Source organism: Neolamprologus multifasciatus, chromosome 15 (genome assembly GCF_963576455.1).
Source record: "Neolamprologus multifasciatus chromosome 15, fNeoMul1.2, whole genome shotgun sequence".
NCBI lineage: Eukaryota > Metazoa > Chordata > Actinopteri > Cichliformes > Cichlidae > Neolamprologus > Neolamprologus multifasciatus.
In genome coordinates, this window is record NC_140453.1 from 33,214,334 (window position 1) to 33,232,295 (window position 17,962).

Here is a 17,962-nt window from a genome sequence, read left to right on the forward strand (position 1 = left end):
CTTTATGCTCCAAACCAATGAATCTACCACACCTGAAGGCGCGCTGCAATGTTATTTCCCAGAAAATATTTAGCTTCTAAGCTAAACTTGACTGTTAAGCTTACCCAAGCAAAGTCAATCAAGGGCGAATTGCTGTTCTTTCTTAACCTAACTCTGAAGCAGTCAGCCCCTCTCTCCCACAACGCTCATTCCCAAAGCTTTTTCCCCCCCTATCTATCCACTATCCTATTTTTCTCCCGCTGTAATCAACATAGTGATTAGTAAACACACGTCACAAAAAAACATCTAATTACACACTTCCAGTCTCCTGATCTGCAGTTGATATGCCTGAGAAATATAATCATTCTTTTCAAAAAGCCAAGCCGGTCTTTCCAAAAGCCTATTTATGATGTTGCGTATTTCCATTTTAAAGAGTCGACGTCTGCCTGTGGATAAGCAAAGAAAATAAAGAGGGAAAACCGGGGGAAGAGTAAAAACCAGCAAATTCCTTTTTTTCTTTCGGGTGATTCTTTTGCGGTGAGCAGGAGAGGGGATGATCAAATGTCGAGCCATTGTTTGCCACTGCTTTAATTAATTCTGCTTGTTATCTCCGAGCACAGAAAAAGACCCCGTTGGTTCAGAATGGAAATGGAGCAGTGGTGGTGAAGGAGGAGGGAGACGGGAGAACAACAGCTTGGAGGTAAGGATTGGGAGGAAGAGAAAAAGGAATAACACAAGTTGTATTTGGGAAAAAAACCTCCACTTATTAACCAGCTATACATGAGCGGAAGTGATCGCACAGGTTATTTATGCATGGTAGATTAATGCACAGCCAACAGCCCGAGTGAATATTGTGATCCAATTAAAGGAAAAGAAAAAAACACCCTAGTGGACCAATAGAAACAAACATAAAATTAATTAGTGCTCAAATTTTGCTGCATCATGTGAAAAAAAAACAACAAATGCAAATGATGTATTTGGAAATTGAGGCAAGCGGTGCTCAAATACCTAAAACAAAATAAAACACACACACACACAAAAACCATACGTATATAAAGAAAGCTGGTACGCAAACTCTGAGAGCATAGTGACTAACTTTCATAGTCAAAATCTGCTTCACTCTGAGGACTGCTTAGACCAGAATCTGTAAAGGACAGCAGACATAAAGGAAATGGTTTCAAAAAGGCTGTAATGCAACACAAAATGCCATGTTAACAGAAAATATGAAATGTGCAACATAACACAAGGGCATGAAGTAAAACACAAGGGTAATATTACCTCAGTTCATCCCACAGGGTGGCCTAAATTATGTTATTTCAGTTTTCAGGCCAAACTGACACATAGACGTAATAAAGTAGGGCAAACATTTCCAAATCTTAACACAACTTCCCGTCCACCACCCAAATAGCAGTCGGTGCCAGATTCCCACTTGGGGGCCGACTGGTTGGCTGAGGGTGTCAGCCTCTGTGGGCCCGTGGAAAAATTCTGTCTGCCAACCGCCATATCAGCGGCTATAGAGATCAGCGATAAGAAAATTGATTTGCTATATTTAAGCCTTTATAAACAGCAGTTGGAAAGGCCCCATCCGGAGGACTGTGAGGAAGACAGAGAAGGGAAAAACAGCTTATGTTTGCTGGTGAAAACTAACTCTGAAAGGTTCCTTTGTTTGTGGCTTCGTGCCAAAGCACCCGGAGTGAAAGGTGTGGAAAAGTGTCCGCATTCTTGGCTGACAGCTGTGGAGCCGGAGCTGATGGGAGTCGGAGCTCCGAGGAGGGTGGTGACGGTTCAAAATCTTATCTGCTCCAGAGTAAAAGTCCTCCGGGGCTCCAGCCGGCCGATATTACGTCCGTGTAGACACAGGTGTCCCCGACCGTTCAAGCAGAAAGGAGCCATCTGTGACAGTATTAACAGGACATGTGGCCAAGAGATGGCATGTGATGGGATGTGTCCAACCTGCCCATCAAGCAAAGAAAAATAGATTTTGCACAGGCTGAAAGCTGTCATCAGAGTGATAGGGTCGATCGCGTGATACAAAGATGGCAAGTTTTATCCAACTGAATCGAGATATTATGTTCAGCTTCACGTGTAAGAAGTGAGGAATTAATGTAACGGAAACAAGATTAGAAGACTTACAGGCTAAAGCGGGATTTTATTATTAACGAAAACGAAAACAAACAGTTACGCTTGAGTCTCCAAAATATAGCTGCAAAAACAAGCATTCGTGGCTCTACACTGACGTCTATAGGAGACAAGACGTCACTGCAGTGACGCAAAAGGAGCGCAGTGAGATGAAGACATTGAACATCCCCCTCTCCCTAATTGATTTGTGACAATGACTAATTAAAACTAGTGGGTGGTGCTCTGAACCGCTGTCTCTAAACGTCATTCATCACAGCATGAAGAAAGTACAGGCATGTCTGATTATGTTCATACGGCAGTGTGTGTTATGTGTGTGTTTCCACAGAACTGTGAACGGGAGGACTTGGCCGTTCAAGTTGTCGCAAGAAAATATTTAGTAACGGTGACGTGAGAGTGATGCTTCTTTTGTAGATAAATATAGTGAAGTACATATGTATTATTTTATTTTCTGTATGCAGAGGTTTTCTTTTGTTACATATTTGTCACACTCGCACGTTCTAGAACCAAATGAATTTCAATATTAGACAAATATGTAAGAAAGGAATTGCACCCCCACAAAAACCTTGATAGATCATACATTTACTGTGAATAACCACAGTGTTGAAAAGCTGATTTCAGTTTCAACAGCCACAACGAGACTTGATTACTGCTAGACACGCTGAATCAATAAATCCCTTAAAAAGAACTTGTCTGACAAAGTGAGGTAGGTTAACAGATCTGAAAAAGCAACACATCGTGCCAGGGTTTAAAGAAACAACTGAGAAACAAAGCCATTGGCATCTATCAGTCTGGAAAGCGTTACGAAGCTATTTCTAAGACTTCGTGACTCCAGTGAACCACAATGAGAGCCATTATCCACAAATGGAGAAAACAGAACGAAGTGTCCCAGAAGCGACTGGCTCACCAAAATGACTCTAAGAGCGCAGTGACGACTCATCCAGGAAGTCACAAAAGAACTCAACATCTAATTTGCACCTTCATTGCCTCACTTGCCCAAATTAAGGACAGTGTTCATTATTCAACATTATAAAAGAGACTGGGCAAAAATAGCATCCATAATGAACATTCTGAACATAAAGAACACAGGCCTGTCTCGCATTTGCCAAAAAAAAATGTTGATGAAGACTTTTGGGAAAATATTTTGTGGACTAACGAGACAAAACGTGAATTTTTTGGGAAGTCTGAGTCGCGTAATGTCTGGTGTAAAGCTAGCACAGCGTTTCATAAAAAGAACATAACACCTACAGTCAAACATGGTAGTGGTAGTGTGATGGTCTGGGGCTGCGTTTGCTGCAAGATTGTTTTTGATTTTTCATTAAATGGAAAAGTTCCACTGCTGCTGACATCAAGAGCATTGCACGGTCATGTCGATGCAAGAGGTGCCAAGCTAAGTCCAATCAGCACGGGGTGCCCGGTACAAGCCTTTTTGGCCACTTTTTAGCACCTTCACATTAAAGTTGTGATCATTTCCATCAGCAGCCTAATGACTAAACAGCAGCTTTAAAAAGAGAAGAGTCCACAGTTTCCAAGACCCAAGATGGAATACAAGTTTAGGATCACGACCAGGAGCAGGGTTGCTGTTTATTTTTTCCAAAATTTACTGGGTTGTGTGCTGAGTTCAACTTCTACTCATGATGAGTCTAATGGAAGACATTGAGTGCAAAGGTCCTGAAATGTGGCGCAATTACAATTGAGTGCTACATCAGGACATCAGGGCTGCAGCAGCACAACAGTGTGATGCACCGAAGAATGCGTTCAGAAAGTGTTCCAAGCATGGCAGCTGCATTGGAGGCAGTGTGTCACAGCCAAAGGACTTCAGATAACGCTGAGGGATGGTGGTCAAATTCAAATCATGTTGCCGCAGTCACTGAACGTTTTGATCATACGCCATATGACCCTCGGGAAATCGAACTCATCACATGAAAATGTTTATTATAAGTACATTTAATTATTTCTTTATTGCTAGTTGGAGCGTTGTGATAATCACTAACTATTGTAGGAAAAAAGCTTTCTAACTTTAATATAAAGAAGAGTAGAAAAAGAATAAAATGATGAAGAAAAAAAAGCGAGCACTCCGGGCGAAAGGGAGGGCTTAGCTGCAGATAGACAGTAGATATCCACCGAGTCGTGATGCTTCATTACTTTGGCCCCATTTGCCAATTAAACCCTAGGCACAATGGAAGATAATGACAAAACAAGTCACTCTGTGCCCCAAGGAGTTATGGGATGTCATTGTGAGGCTGTCATATCACCTACAGGCTTTTAAGCATACATGGACAGGCGTGCACAAACACACAAGATGTGCACACTCTCTCTGAAACATGATGCCTGTTGGAAGGCTAATCAAAAACAGATTTTATGTTCCTCAGCACTAGGGGTCAGCGAGCACACATTGCCGACACGGCATATGCTCGGCTGGATTGGAGAGGCCTTGGATAACTGCACGGGGAGTATGCTCATTTGAACAATGGTCTCTATTAGCTGATGGGGATGTTCACAAATGCTCACCGGCCCACTTAATTGGGCTAAAATGTCCATTTAAATTAAATTCCCCGGGTGCGGAGATAACGACAGCGTCCAATTCTGCGGAACAACGGCGAGGCTGTGGAATGAGAATGCTCGTCGAGAATAAAGACAAGTCTTAACATATACCGGTGACTGTTGTATAAAAGAGAGCAAGCATTTGTAATGAGAGTGACTATTATTTAAGGAAGGCTGAAGGACAGCGTTAAGCACAGGAGGAAATCTCAAAATGTAAGAGCGGCCACAATAACATTGTGGTTACAGAAACCTCTGATAGGACTCTGAATGCCAAGCAAGATAAAGATGGGAACAGTAGCATTTCTCTGTAAGTGTCTCTGTGAGTCTCCTTGCTTCTCTGTCCTCTGATGTAAAGAAATCTCTCTTTCCTTCGAAGATACAAACTCAAGGCGGCATGTCCGGGCTGAAGAGAAACGCTTTATTTTGAAATCTGAGCCTTTTGATGGAGCAGAGACTGGCCATGGATGACAGATGGACATCCCGGCTCGAAGACAGAAAGACGGCAGGCAAAAAAATAAACGAAGAAATAAAAGAAAAGAAACAAGCAGAAACTAGTTTGGGTGTGTTTATTCTACTTATGGAGAATTGTCTCCCTTATTAGCTGTTTGCTTGGACCAATCTGTACAAAGGCTACTTGGATACATAGCGAGCTTTTATGCTACAATACATTTGGAAGGTAACTGGCCGACAGATGTGCCAACTGCATTTTTTTTTCTTTGCACACCACAGCTTGTAACTGAACACTGAAACTTAAAGGAAACAAAGACAGCATAAGAAAAACACTTCCACTGCGGCTAAGACTAGAGTCAACAAACCGTAGATGTCAGTGTGGTCAAATCACAGGAGGCTTGATGATAAAAAAAGGCAAACAAACAGAAAAATCAGTCTGAATGAAAGCCAGGGGGAAGATGTCAGAAAGCTATGGCTGGAGAAACTAGACTTTAGCGCAGATGATCATCAGAAATAAGGCAAAGCAAGTTTATTTATATAGCACAATTCAACAGCAAGGTGATTCAAAGTGCTTTACAGAGACATTAAAAAACAAAAACAAATAAAAAGCATGATTTAAAATGAAAAATTAAGGAGCAGTAGATAAAATCAGTAGTTAGAATGTAAATTTTGAAATTTAAGCTTAAAAGTAAAACAGTGCGGATTTGGTGCTTTATTCAAATGCAGCTGAGAACAGGTGAGTCTTCAACCTGGATTTAAATAAACTGAGTGTTTTAGCTGATCTGAGGCTTTCTGGGAGTTTGTTCCAGATATATGGAGCATGAAAGCTGAATGCAGCTTCTCCATGTCTGGTTCTGACTCTGGGAATTGATAAAAAACAGGATCCAGGTGACCTGAGGGATCTGGAAGGTCCAGTATGAACCTTCCAGATCCCTCAGGTCATCTGGATCTGGTCAGGAGGTCACTGATGTATTTTGGTCCTAAACCATTCAGAGCTTTATAGACCTGCATCAGAACTTTAAAGTCTATCTTCTGACGGTCAGGCAGCCAGTGTAAAGACCTCAGAGCTGGACTGATGTGGTCCACTTTAGTGAGGACTCGAGCAGCAGAGTTCTGAATGAGCTGTAGTTGTCTGACTGATTTTTTAGGTAGACCTGTAAAGATGCTGTTACAGTAATCAAGCCTACTAAAGATGATGCTTATAAAGCAGCCAGGTATGACCTCCGAAAGTCCATAAAAAAGGCCAGAAAGGACTACAGGGACAAAATGGAGTCCAGCTACCACAGCTTTGACACCAGGCGACTGTGGAATGGACTGCGCTGCATCACTGACTACATGAAGGTCAACACAGTCAGTGTTCAGCCCACTGCATCTCTCGCAGACGAGCTCAACAACTTCTATGCTCGTTTTGATGCAGACAACAGAGAGCAGATCCTCTACCCTCAGGAGGACAGTGAGGCTGCAACTTTAACTCTGAGAACAGAAGCTGTGAGATGGACCTTTAAAAAGGTAAATCCTCACAAAGCTCCAGGACCAGACGGCATCCCAGGCCGGCTACTCAGAGTGTGTGCAGACGAGCTGGCAGAGGTGTTCACCAACATCTTCAACCTCTCCCTGAGGCAGTCAGTGGTCCCCACGGCCCTCAAAGCATCCACCATCATTCCCGTTCCCAAAAAATCAGTGGTCTCCTGTCTGAATGACTACCGTCCTGTTGCACTGACATCCGTCATCATGAAGTGCCTGGAGCGGCTGGTCAAAGGTCACATCTGCTCCTCCCTCCCTGACACACTGGACCCTCTTCAGTTTGCCTATCGGACAAACAGAGCCACAGAGGATGCCATCGCCCTGGCAACGCACACCACCCTCACTCACCTGGAAAAAGGGAATACATATGCAAGGATGCTCTTCATCGACTACAGCTCTGCATTTAACACCATCATCCCCTCGAAACTTGCCACGAAGCTCGTCGACCTTGGGCTGGGAACACCGATCTGCAGATGGATTCTAAACTTCCTCACAAACAGGCCCCAGATGGTGAGAGTTGGTAAGCACACCTCCTCACCACTCATCCTAAACACAGGTACGCCACAGGGTTGTGTGCTTAGCTCCCTCCTATATTCCCTGTTCACACACGACTGTGTTGCTAAACACGAGTCCAACACCATCATCAAGTTTGCTGATGACACAACCATCATAGGCCTCATCACAGGCAATGATGAGACGACCTATAGAGAGGAGGTGATGGCACTGTACGAGTGGTGCCTGGAAAATAACCTGACTCTCAACATCAGCAAAACTAGAGAGATGATAGTGGACTACCGGAAACGACCAGTCAGAGAACACCAGCCCATCCACATCAACGGTGTCAAGGTCGAAAGGGTCAGCAGCTTCAAGTTCCTTGGAGTCAACATCACCGAGGACTTCTCCTGGACCCTTCACACAGACCCTGCTATCAGGAAAGCTCGCCAGCGGCTTTACTTCCTGAGGAGGCTGAGAAAGTTTAGCATGAACGCCAACATCACCTCAAATTTTTACAGGTGTGCAATTGAGAGCTTGCTGACGAGCTGCATCACAGTTTGGTACGGAAGCTGCTCTGCCAGCAGCCGTAAAGCACTACAGAGGGTGGTGAAGGCAGCAGAGCACATCACTGGCACGAGGCTTCCTGCCATTCAGGACATTTACCTCCAGCGATGCCTCCGTAAAGCACACAGCATCATCAAGGACCACAGCCACCCAGCACATCAGCTGTTCTCCCTGTTACCATCTGGCAGACGTTACAGGAGTCTGTCTGCTCGGACTACAAGGCTTAAAAACAGTTTTTACCACCAAGCCGTACGACACCTCAACCACAACACTTAAACACACACAACACAGCACTCAGAAGCTACCCTGCAGCTTCACAAGTACTCTGTTTAATCTGCACTGGTCATTTCACTTTATTGTCATTGATATTTATATTTAAAGTGCAATACTGTAATTTTCTGCTGCTCATTCCTGTGCAATATCCCATCTGCCCTCCCGTCATATTTCTTTTCAAGATTTTCTTATTTAATCACTAGTGTACATATATTTATATTTATAGATACATATATATTTAGTCATCTTTTCTCTTTTACCATGTCTCTCTAATATTTAGCTCCTTACTATTTTTATATTTTTATATTTTATTTTATTATATTTTACTATATTTTCTGTACTGTATCATGCTGCTGAGTGACTGCTGCTCGTCAAACACATTTCATTGCAATGTTGACCCTGTGCTAACTTGCATATGACAAATAAAACTTGAACTTGAACTTGAACTGAATGCATGGACTAGTTTTTCCAGGTCCTGTTGAGACATCAGATCTTTTATCCTTGAAATATTCTTGAGGTGATAGTAAGCTGACTTTGTTATTGTCTTAATGTGTTTTTCTAAGTTTAGGTCTGCGTCCATCGCTACACCCAAACTTCTTGCCTGGTTTGTGGTTTTTAGGTGTATAGATTGAAGCTCTCTGGTGACCTGTAATCGTTTTTCTTTGGCTCCAAAGACTATGACCTCAGTTTTGTTTTTGTTTAGCTGGAGAAAATTGTGGCACAACCAGTCATTAATTTCCTCAATGCATTTACCAAGAGCCTGTATGGGGCCTTGGTCTCCTGGTGACATTGTGATATATATTTGTGTGTCATCTGCATAGCTGTGATAGTTTATTTTGTTGTTCTTTATATTCTGTGCCAGTGGGAGCATGTAAATGTTAAACAGAAGGGGTCCCAAGATGGAACCTTGGGGAACTCCACATGTGCTCAGATGTGAAGTTACCTGTTGATACAAAGTATTTCCTGTTTTCTAAGTATGTTTTGAAGCAGTTCAGTACAGTTCCTGAAAGACCTGTCCAGTTCTCCAGTTGTTTAAGTAATATGTTGTGGTCAACTGTATCAAATGCTGCACTGAGATCCAGTAAAACTAAGACTGACATTTTTCCACTGTCTGTATTCAGACATATGTCATTAAACACTTTGGTCAGAGCGCTTTCAGTGCTGTGGTTCTGTCTAAAACCTGACTGGAAGGCATCATAGCAGTTATTCTGTTTTAAGAAGTAATTGAGCTGCTGAGAAACTGCTTTTTCAATGATCTTACTTAAAAATGGGAGATTTGAGATCAGCCTGTAGTTGTTCATTTGTGTCTTCTCAAGATTGTCCTTTTTTAGTATAGGTTTAATTACAGCAGTTTTTAGTGGTTCTGGAAACACACCTGACATTAAAGAAAAGTTGACGATCTGTAACAGGTCTGACTCTAAAGTCTTTGAGACCTTTTTGAAAAAAAGATAAAAACGTAGAGAAAACGTAGAGAAACCAAACTTTCTTATTCATCAGTGGTTAATGGGGATATGGCAAAGACATGCTTATAGCCTACAGGCTGTTATGATGGCAAATTATGTCAAACACAATGATATGGGGGGACTCAGACAGGGTGTACGCAAAAGCACATATGCAATCATTTTGGAGTAGCACATGTGGGTGTAAGTGTAACAATCTGCTGTCACGACACACGTAAAGTGTATTAATGCATAACCATATATTTATATTCTGCTTTCATGAAAGGTTTTCTCTCTGAATTGTAATTGTGCAACAATATGAAAGGTCCAGATTCACACATGTATGCAGCCCGTGAGATCTTTTTTGCATTAAACCTCCTTTACAGCCTCCATTATTTTTATTTGAAAAAGAAACTTCTTCTAATCCTTTGTTGCTCTACAATTTTAGAATGAGATAAATGAGCTTCCTGTTCTTCATTCAGAGTGTAATGCACCTTTTGCCTTACCTGGAGTTTGGAAGTTGATGCGTCTCACCTCCACGGGGTCTGTGGGGTGATGGGGTGTAATGTCTGCGTTGTTCAGCAGACATTTTGTGCGTGGCTCCGACTCTTTTCTTTTGTGGCTGGACAGTAAGTCAAACATAAAGAAGGAAGAGGGGAAGACGTACAAAAAAAGACAAAAGAAAAAGAAAAACAACTTTAACGCACACTTGATCCAGCACAACAAATCCCATCCTCACTATCTACTCAGTAACTCTGACTGACTGGTAGCTCAGTCGGTCAGAAAAGCTAAGAGTGAAGCAAAATCACGGACTGTGAAGCTGGTAACATGTATCGCGTATGAACAAGTCTCCTTCATTCTCACTAATTAAGGGCATTTTGTGCTGAGACAAGCTATTTTGTCTTGAAAAATGCATTAAATCTAAGTAAGACTAAGCCTTACCTGTCGGGTTTGCTGTTTCCAGAGAAAGCAATAGGAGTCAAATAAATATATAAAGATGGTGAAAACACAACACACAAGGAGAAAGGGAGACGGGGAGGCAAGAAGAGAGATAAATCAATAGAGAGCAGTTTAAAATTCACAGGGGTCGCTGCTGGGCTCGCAAAAAAGCGAGATAAAGCTCATCAGCATTGGGAGAAGGTGTGTGCATGAGTGCAAGTGTGTGCACGTGTCAATGAGTTGGAATGAGTGCGTATTCAATGAAATGTGTAAGTAAGCGCATACATTCGAGAGCCCTGCATTTGCGTGTCTGTGGATGTTTGCGTGCATGCGTGTGCGTGTACGTGTGTGTGCGAAGGGGTGCAGATACAGATAGGAAAGGGGAATGTCAGGGCCAAGGGCAGTCCTGGGAAACACTATTCACCATGGAGAGATGGGGGAGATGGGAGAGTGAGGTGGAGTGAAAGAGAAGAGAAAAAAGAGAGAGATTCAAGGAGAGATGTTACTCTCCCTCTAACCATTCAAGATGGAGGTAAACCAAGGTCAGATAGTCACGGATCATCTGACAGTAGCGAGCCCTGCTCATGCTTCTCACACCAGTCCTACCCCCTTCTAGATAATTCAGGGATCTTTCCTGGTATGTAGGGCAACCTCTTGCAACATTGTTCTGTTTGGATTTGCAGCCCCCGAGGCTAATATCTGCAGCTAACAGTAAAAAAGGGCGATATATTGACTGCATGTGCATCTTCCAAAGCTCGAAGCTACAGAGAGTTCACTTAGTCTTGACTCAGAGGAGCAGAGGTGTTGGGGCTTTAAAGGCAAGTTTGATCTCCACTACAGTAAAAAAAAAAAGATCACCCAGTTTTTAATCTAGTAGTTTAGTTATTACTAACATTATTATTGGGTAAGTTAGGCAACACTGGAAAAAGTGCTTGAACACTAGAATTTGCAGTTCTAATTTCACATCCAGACTCTGACAATATGTAGGAAAAACCTTTAGTTATGATACTGTAACATGATAGCTGCACTCCTCTATAATGCGTATGGCTTTTTATGTGGTACAGATCATACTGGTTTCATGGTTTGTGTCTATTTAGAGGGAGGGCAGTGGCACACTCACTAGAATCACTCCAGTCCTGTGATAGAACATTTCCATCCTGTCCCTTTCATGATGACAACAGTCCTGCCCACGCTCTATTAACCAACATCAACAACAAACGAAGCAACACATTTTGGATGAATGCTTTACCAAGGTCTACTTTGGCACCACATCTTTATTTTATTGTTCCCTTGAATTTATCACCCTTCCTATACTCGCTGTGAATAAACACTTTTGACATCTACTGACTGACAAATTCTTTCTACTAGTCGAGCACCATCTCAAAGAATCTCCTCCTCTCTTCTTTCTCCAACCAGCTCACTTCCCATGACCATCTTTTTTTTCCACAAAAAAAGAAAAAGTTTCATATTTACATGCAACTGTGTTTTTGGGAGTTTGAATATCATGCTGCCATGAAAACATAATAAGACCCTCGTTCAACATGTCTCCTAGCATGCAATCATTTAAGATAGCCCAATTCCCCAGTTTGACATGAAATGACAAAAAAAACAAAACTCCAAACTTCACATCTATTTGAGGTTCTGACATCTTTACACACAAGTTTCACCACAAACAGAAATTCCCAAGCCAACTCACTTTTTATACAGAAGAATGGCGATGACGATGCAGATAATGAAGACAACAGCCAGGACGGGGCCCAACACCCATATGAGACCATCTCCAGCGTCTACTGGCAAAGGGTCCACGACCAGCTCAGGAGTCACCACCGTGTCGGTATATGGGCTTGCTGCAAACATTTTCTGAACAAAAACAATTTTTTGCAAAAATTAGCACAGTGCATAAAACCCAAAGATACAAATTGAACAAACTGAATTGAATACCACAAGAAGCATAAATGTGTTAGGTTTAGATAAATCAGCATTCAGAGATCCACTATTAACTGAAGAAAACCGCATAATTAAATCCACTCTGACAAAAAAAATTCGACTGAACTGTCTTACCCCGCTAGTGGCATTGAGTTCAACCAGCAGGAAGAAGACATACTCCTGGCCAGGTTCGAGAGGCTTGTTCTCACAGTTACTGTGGCGGTTTTCAGATCCTACTGTGAAGCTAGCGGGCAGTTGCCTGAAGCAGGCTATGATGTAGGGCTTCTTCTGGTCCAGCTGACGGCGTGAACGGCGCTTTGGATTCACCTCCCTCAACAGCTGATTGACGTAAAAAGGTTTTATTGCACTTCTTTATGTGCGAGAGCGTGAGTGTATTTTTAAAATTTTGGCAGATCAAAGACTAAATATAGAGAACATTCAAGTCAGACCTAATGAGAGTTTCTGAGTGCAGAAAGTGTTTATAATGTTAATGTTTTTTAAATACAAATTTAAACAAAACAAGAGCTATTATTTAAGCACAAAAAATGACATCAATTCAATAAACTGGAAATAAGAAACTGTAATATGGCAGCAGTACAAATTTTCAAATACATAAGCAGTAGGTCTCTTGAATAAGTAGCTGTTTTGTAGAAGGTCTTGAACTCTTCTTGAGATCAAAGAAAATAATTTGTAGGTGTAACTGCACACTTAAGATTCTAAAAGCTTCAACATTTCTGGCAATGCTCCATGCAACCATGCAACCCTTTCCCCTACATCAATCCTCTCTCATTCAGTTTAGACTGCAGACAGAGGCGGGCCCTAAGCAGAGGGAATGTGTGTAATCCCAAATCCAATAGGGATGGCTGCTGTTGATCTGGCGCTCAAGGTGACCTCGAGCTATGGTTATGAGTAGGAGAAGACTGTGTAATTCTCTCTTCTGCATGCTTTTTTTTGGGGGGGGGGGACGAATTAGCATAGCTGAGATTCACTTATGTCTGTGTTCTGTGTGCCTTGCCTACATGGGTACATGATGTGCACAATGTGGACAGAACATGCAAACTACTGTTTATGTATAATGATGCAATTTTTGCAATTTTGCCTCTGTATGTCATCACAGTTTATTTAAAATCAGGTAGTCAAGAAGTAACTGAAATGACTTTCAGCTTTAACAGTGAGAAGCCACCAAATCCAAGTTTAACACTTGGAATCTACTGCAGATCTCGTATTTGCTTAATCTTTCTTGGAATAAGAATGTAAAAATCTGACCAGCCCATTAAACTGCTTGTCAGTCCATTTACGTTTGAGCCTCTAAAAATGAGGAAAAATGTGTATATATGCCTTTAATTCGTAAATAGACACATTGTTGTTAAATCCCTTCAATTATAGCTGAAAGTCTCCAGTTTAATCATATGTTGGCTGGTTGTACAATCCACTGTGGTGGTGTACAGAGCCAAAATGACAAACAAACAAACAAACAAACAAACAAAAAAACAACTTGAAAGCTTATTGTGTGCGCTACCTCTTCTATGTCTATCTCATCAGGGTTTTTCAAGTCTTTAACAGTTCCTGGGGTCTTCTTAAGCGGCACCACTACTACATAGAAGTTCCTGTGAACACAGCATGAAAGCACAATAAAGATTTGATTTTAATAAGCAATCCTTTAAGATTGTAACAGAATTTACATCAAAAATAGCCTCACACTCAACACTAAATTGACGTGACAATTCGGTTCTCTCAAAGGGCCTAGCAATTACCAGCAGTCCACGTCACATACTCATTACCTAGTGATCTCAACAGATGTCACGTCAGATTTTAAGTATGTCAACATTTAAACTTTTTCAATTAATTCAATTCAATTTTATTTATACAGTGCCAAATCACGACAACAGTTGTGTTGTGTCGTGTCAAGGCGCTTTATATTGTAAGGTAGACCCTACAATAATGCGTACAGAGAAAAACCCAACAATCATATGGCCCCCTACGAGCAAGCACTTTGGCAGTGGGAAGGAAAAACTCCCTTTTAGCAGGAAGAAACCGCCGGCAGAACCAGGCTCAGGAAGGGGCGGGGCCATCTGCTGCAACCGGTTGGGGAGAGGAAAGGAAGACAGCAACACCTAACCCTTCAAGACAATTCAGACAGCGCTCGCAGATGCTTTTAGCCCTCAAAACTCACTTGACATCCTTGCTGTCAAATGATGGAAAGGACATGGTGAGCGCGGTATCCGAGTTGCTGTAGATGTCCAACTTGGGTTTCCTGGTCAGCATGAGCGGCGCTGTCCTGGCTATTACCCGATGTCTTTGCCCACCATTTATGCTTTCTTGACAGATCACTGTGAACTCATAGGTGGTGTTAGGTCTTAGTCCAGTGACGAACACCTTCAGCTGCCTGGCATCCACATCCATCTTCTGGCGGTTATACTCAATCTAGGATTAGAGTGATAGTCGATGAGCAAATTGGTGAGGGAATAGAGAGTAAAAGAGAAAGATGGCTTAGTGGTAACTCATGTCACTGAAATATGACAAACTGAATGACAGTTTTCAATTGAATTCAACTTCAAGGATGCTAAATTACACAGTGGGAATGCTTTACAACATTATACTCACAGTGCATTTATACGGGGACCTGCTTTCAGAAAACTTCCAAGCAATGACCACTGTGGACTTGGTGGCCCACTTTACAGTGAAGTTCTTTGGAACATCTGTTGAGTGCACAAACGCAAGAAGAAGAAAAAAAGAAAGCGGGTGTATCATAAGTGAATGGACCATCTTTACGTCAGAAAGAAAGGGAAACAAATAAAGAAACCTGATTTTTCTTTTTTGCTTTTTAAAAAAAGAAAAAAAAGCTGTTCTTCCCCTGCAACGTTCCTCTGGGTAGGAAAGTGAGTGTAACGGTGAGCTGTGATTGGCTGTGAGAAGGGCAACGCGATTGGTTAGGACACACAGCACGTAAGACTCATGGACAACAAACCCATGGAGCACAAGGGTGTACCTACTGGCTAGCCATCGTGGGTAGTGCCAACCCAGCTCATCATTATCTTTGAACCACGAGCATTTGATGATTAACAACTGACCCATGCGGTCCCAATGCCAACTGATCCTACACCTCTACTAAGTCTGGGTTGGCGCTGCCAACGTGATGCCGTGTAGGCAAAGAGACAAACCCAAAACATAGCATGCTAACAGTCCTTAGCGGTGCATCTGTGGGATGCCATGCCACAAGCTGTCCTGTCAAAGGACAGGGGGACGGAGAATGAGGTTCTGGGAGAGGAAGGGAGTTAGGAAGGGCAGAATATCTTAAACCAAAAATAAAGTAAAGAACCAAAATGAGAGTTTTGCAATTTTAGAAGTCCACACTTACTCTCAAAGTGACTAGATCTGATTGAGATCCTACCTTGTTTGTAAACTGGGGATGTGAGATGACATTAGCTGAGTGACTGTGCTTGGCAACAGGCTGCAAGAATGACTGAGAAGAGTGTCTGACCAAATTGCACTTACCTTGAAATTCTAGGCTTCTTTCCTCTTTCTCAAAATGACTGACTATAACTTACTGACTTATCTTTTACCTGATTTGGGTTAGTGAAGTAAGTATCCCACGGCAAGCAATTTAAATATCAATGTTTCCTCTTTCTTGAGGAGAGGTGGAGGTGGTTGAAGGAGGGGGTGGGCAGTTTTTGTGTTGCTGCAGATTAGTTTTAGCCAATTTCCAACCCCCCGCCAACTGGGTTGGATAACATAGACAAACAGGCAAGCCCTACCTGCTGGATCAAAGGCCACGGTCCGATACTGGATAGGCGGGCTGTAGGGCCCTGGACCTACACTGGTGTGTGCACGTATTTTCACATCATATGCTGAGTTCGGTTTGAGGCTGTTGAGCACATAGCTGGAGAGGCTGGGGGGTAAGTGGAGTTCCCGTGGAGCTTCTCTGGTGCCAGCTTCTTTATAGGCCAAAGTGTACTCTGTGATTACCCCATTCCTCTCTGCCAGGACTGGCGGAGACCAGGACAGCTGCACTGAGCAGCAAGTCACATTGGAGCCCTCGTTAATTTGTGGGTATCCCCCTGGCGTATTCTCAGGCACATTTACTTCTACCACAGCCTCTTCCCCAAAGCCACCCCTGCTCTTGGCAGAGATCTTAAAGAGATAAATTGCCCCCCGGTGAATGTTGCCCACAGAGTACTGCCGCTCTTGGGGAGCAAATTCCAGTGTGGCCAAAGGAGAGACATCTTTTCTGCCAAACTGGAGCCGGTAACCCTGCAGGTCCATGCCATTGGTTAGATCTGGAGGATCCCAGCGAGCCACGGCTGATGTCTCTGAGTCCTGAGCCACTGACAGATAGGGCGGACCAGGTACTGCAGAAACAAAGAAATAAAGAGCGTGATGTCTTTGCATTGCAGTTTTATTAGAACGCACGTTTTTTAAATAAGAGACACGAAACCGGTACATATGGGTGAGCGTTGAGAGTCATTCATGACATATAACCATCGTTTATGTTCTATTTTTCCTTCAGCTATAGGAGTTATGTTTTGTGTTATAGAAAGTGCACTGAGTTTTTGTACTGTGTAGCAAAATCATCAACACTGTTACTATTGATACAAATAGTATACGACGGAAGCATTTACAAAGGATGGTAAAAAACATAGCTGGATCAGATACCGCACATAAAACAATGTCTATGTGTCCAAGGTAAAGATCAAGATGAACAAAACTCGGGGAAATTGTTTGAACTTACAGTCAATAAGCTAACAAAGTGAGTCAGAAATGCAGAAGATCCCCAAAACGCTTAAATTCCTAAGTGATCGCTGTACCCATTACCATTTCATGATACATGGAAGCTGAAGCCAAAAATCATTGCATTACAGCAAAGCACCACTAAAACTTTAAGCGAAGAACAGCGCCTTGTTTGTCTCTTGTTGTAAAATGGATGATCTACTCTTGGGGTCCAGACACTATTCTTCAGAGTGGCCCAGTTTTGCTGCTCTTATGGATGACACACGTCTCATCCTAACCCTCCTTTTAAGGTGCCATCACCGAGACAGCGGCAGCAGCAGTTACGTGAAGCCTTTAGTTCTCAAGCTGCTGTCAAAGCTTTGTGAGAGATGAGCGCGGCTGATTTGCACTTGAGCCCCATGTAAATAGATTCTAGCTTCCTCGCTCATCGTCTGATCTATGTACTTCCCTCCTTTTTCTGAAAACAACAAATTTTCTCAGAAAAGGTGGGGGACGGGACAAACAACTGGCAAATGTATGTGTATAAAGTATTATATTATAGATACACATTGTTTTATGAATTTAAATCCAAATGCATTACTTTAGTATTAATAAAGAAAACAAAGGAGGTAATGAGACACGTCAGCTATGAAATTAATTACATGTATCTACAGCAGTCAGACAGAATGATGAGTGACAGTCTCCTGCATACTGAAGAGTCACAAAGCTTGCCGATTTGTTTGCCAAAGTTGGCCTGCCGAAAAACTGTTTGATCCTGCATAAATTTATTAACAACTAAATAAACTGAATGCAAATTATTAACTGTGGTTGCAGGTGTTATGTACTTTTCATCATTATCTTATGCAGACATAATTATGCCTTCATTTGCTTTCTTTGGCTAACGCTTGTTGATGCTAATGCTAGATGAATTCAAGCTGAATTCAGCCCCGCACCCACCTCTTAATCATTGCATCCTGTATCTTTGT

General features: G+C 42.3%; 1 protein-coding gene across 13 annotated transcripts in view; it reads right to left on the reverse strand.

The window, feature by feature from the left end:
• ptprsa (protein tyrosine phosphatase receptor type Sa) overlaps window positions 1-17,962 on the reverse strand; it is a 236,639-nt gene that overhangs the window by 37,565 nt on the left and 181,112 nt on the right. For 6 of the 13 annotated variants that reach the window (XM_085132277.1, XM_085132278.1, XM_085132276.1 and 3 more), the window contains 9 exons: window positions 16,025-16,618; window positions 14,874-14,968; window positions 14,443-14,693; window positions 13,789-13,876; window positions 12,405-12,608; window positions 12,040-12,203; window positions 10,347-10,358; window positions 9,911-10,026; window positions 1,076-1,123 (listed from right to left, as the gene is read on the reverse strand). In XM_085132277.1, coding sequence (XP_084988403.1) covers window positions 1,076-1,123; window positions 9,911-10,026; window positions 10,347-10,358; window positions 12,040-12,203; window positions 12,405-12,608; window positions 13,789-13,876; window positions 14,443-14,693; window positions 14,874-14,968; window positions 16,025-16,618 — 1,572 coding nt within the window. The remainder of the gene's footprint in view (window positions 1-1,075; window positions 1,124-9,910; window positions 10,027-10,346; window positions 10,359-12,039; window positions 12,204-12,404; window positions 12,609-13,788; window positions 13,877-14,442; window positions 14,694-14,873; window positions 14,969-16,024; window positions 16,619-17,962) is intronic. The other 7 variants (XM_085132286.1, XM_085132281.1, XM_085132279.1 and 4 more) reach the window with 6 other exon arrangements.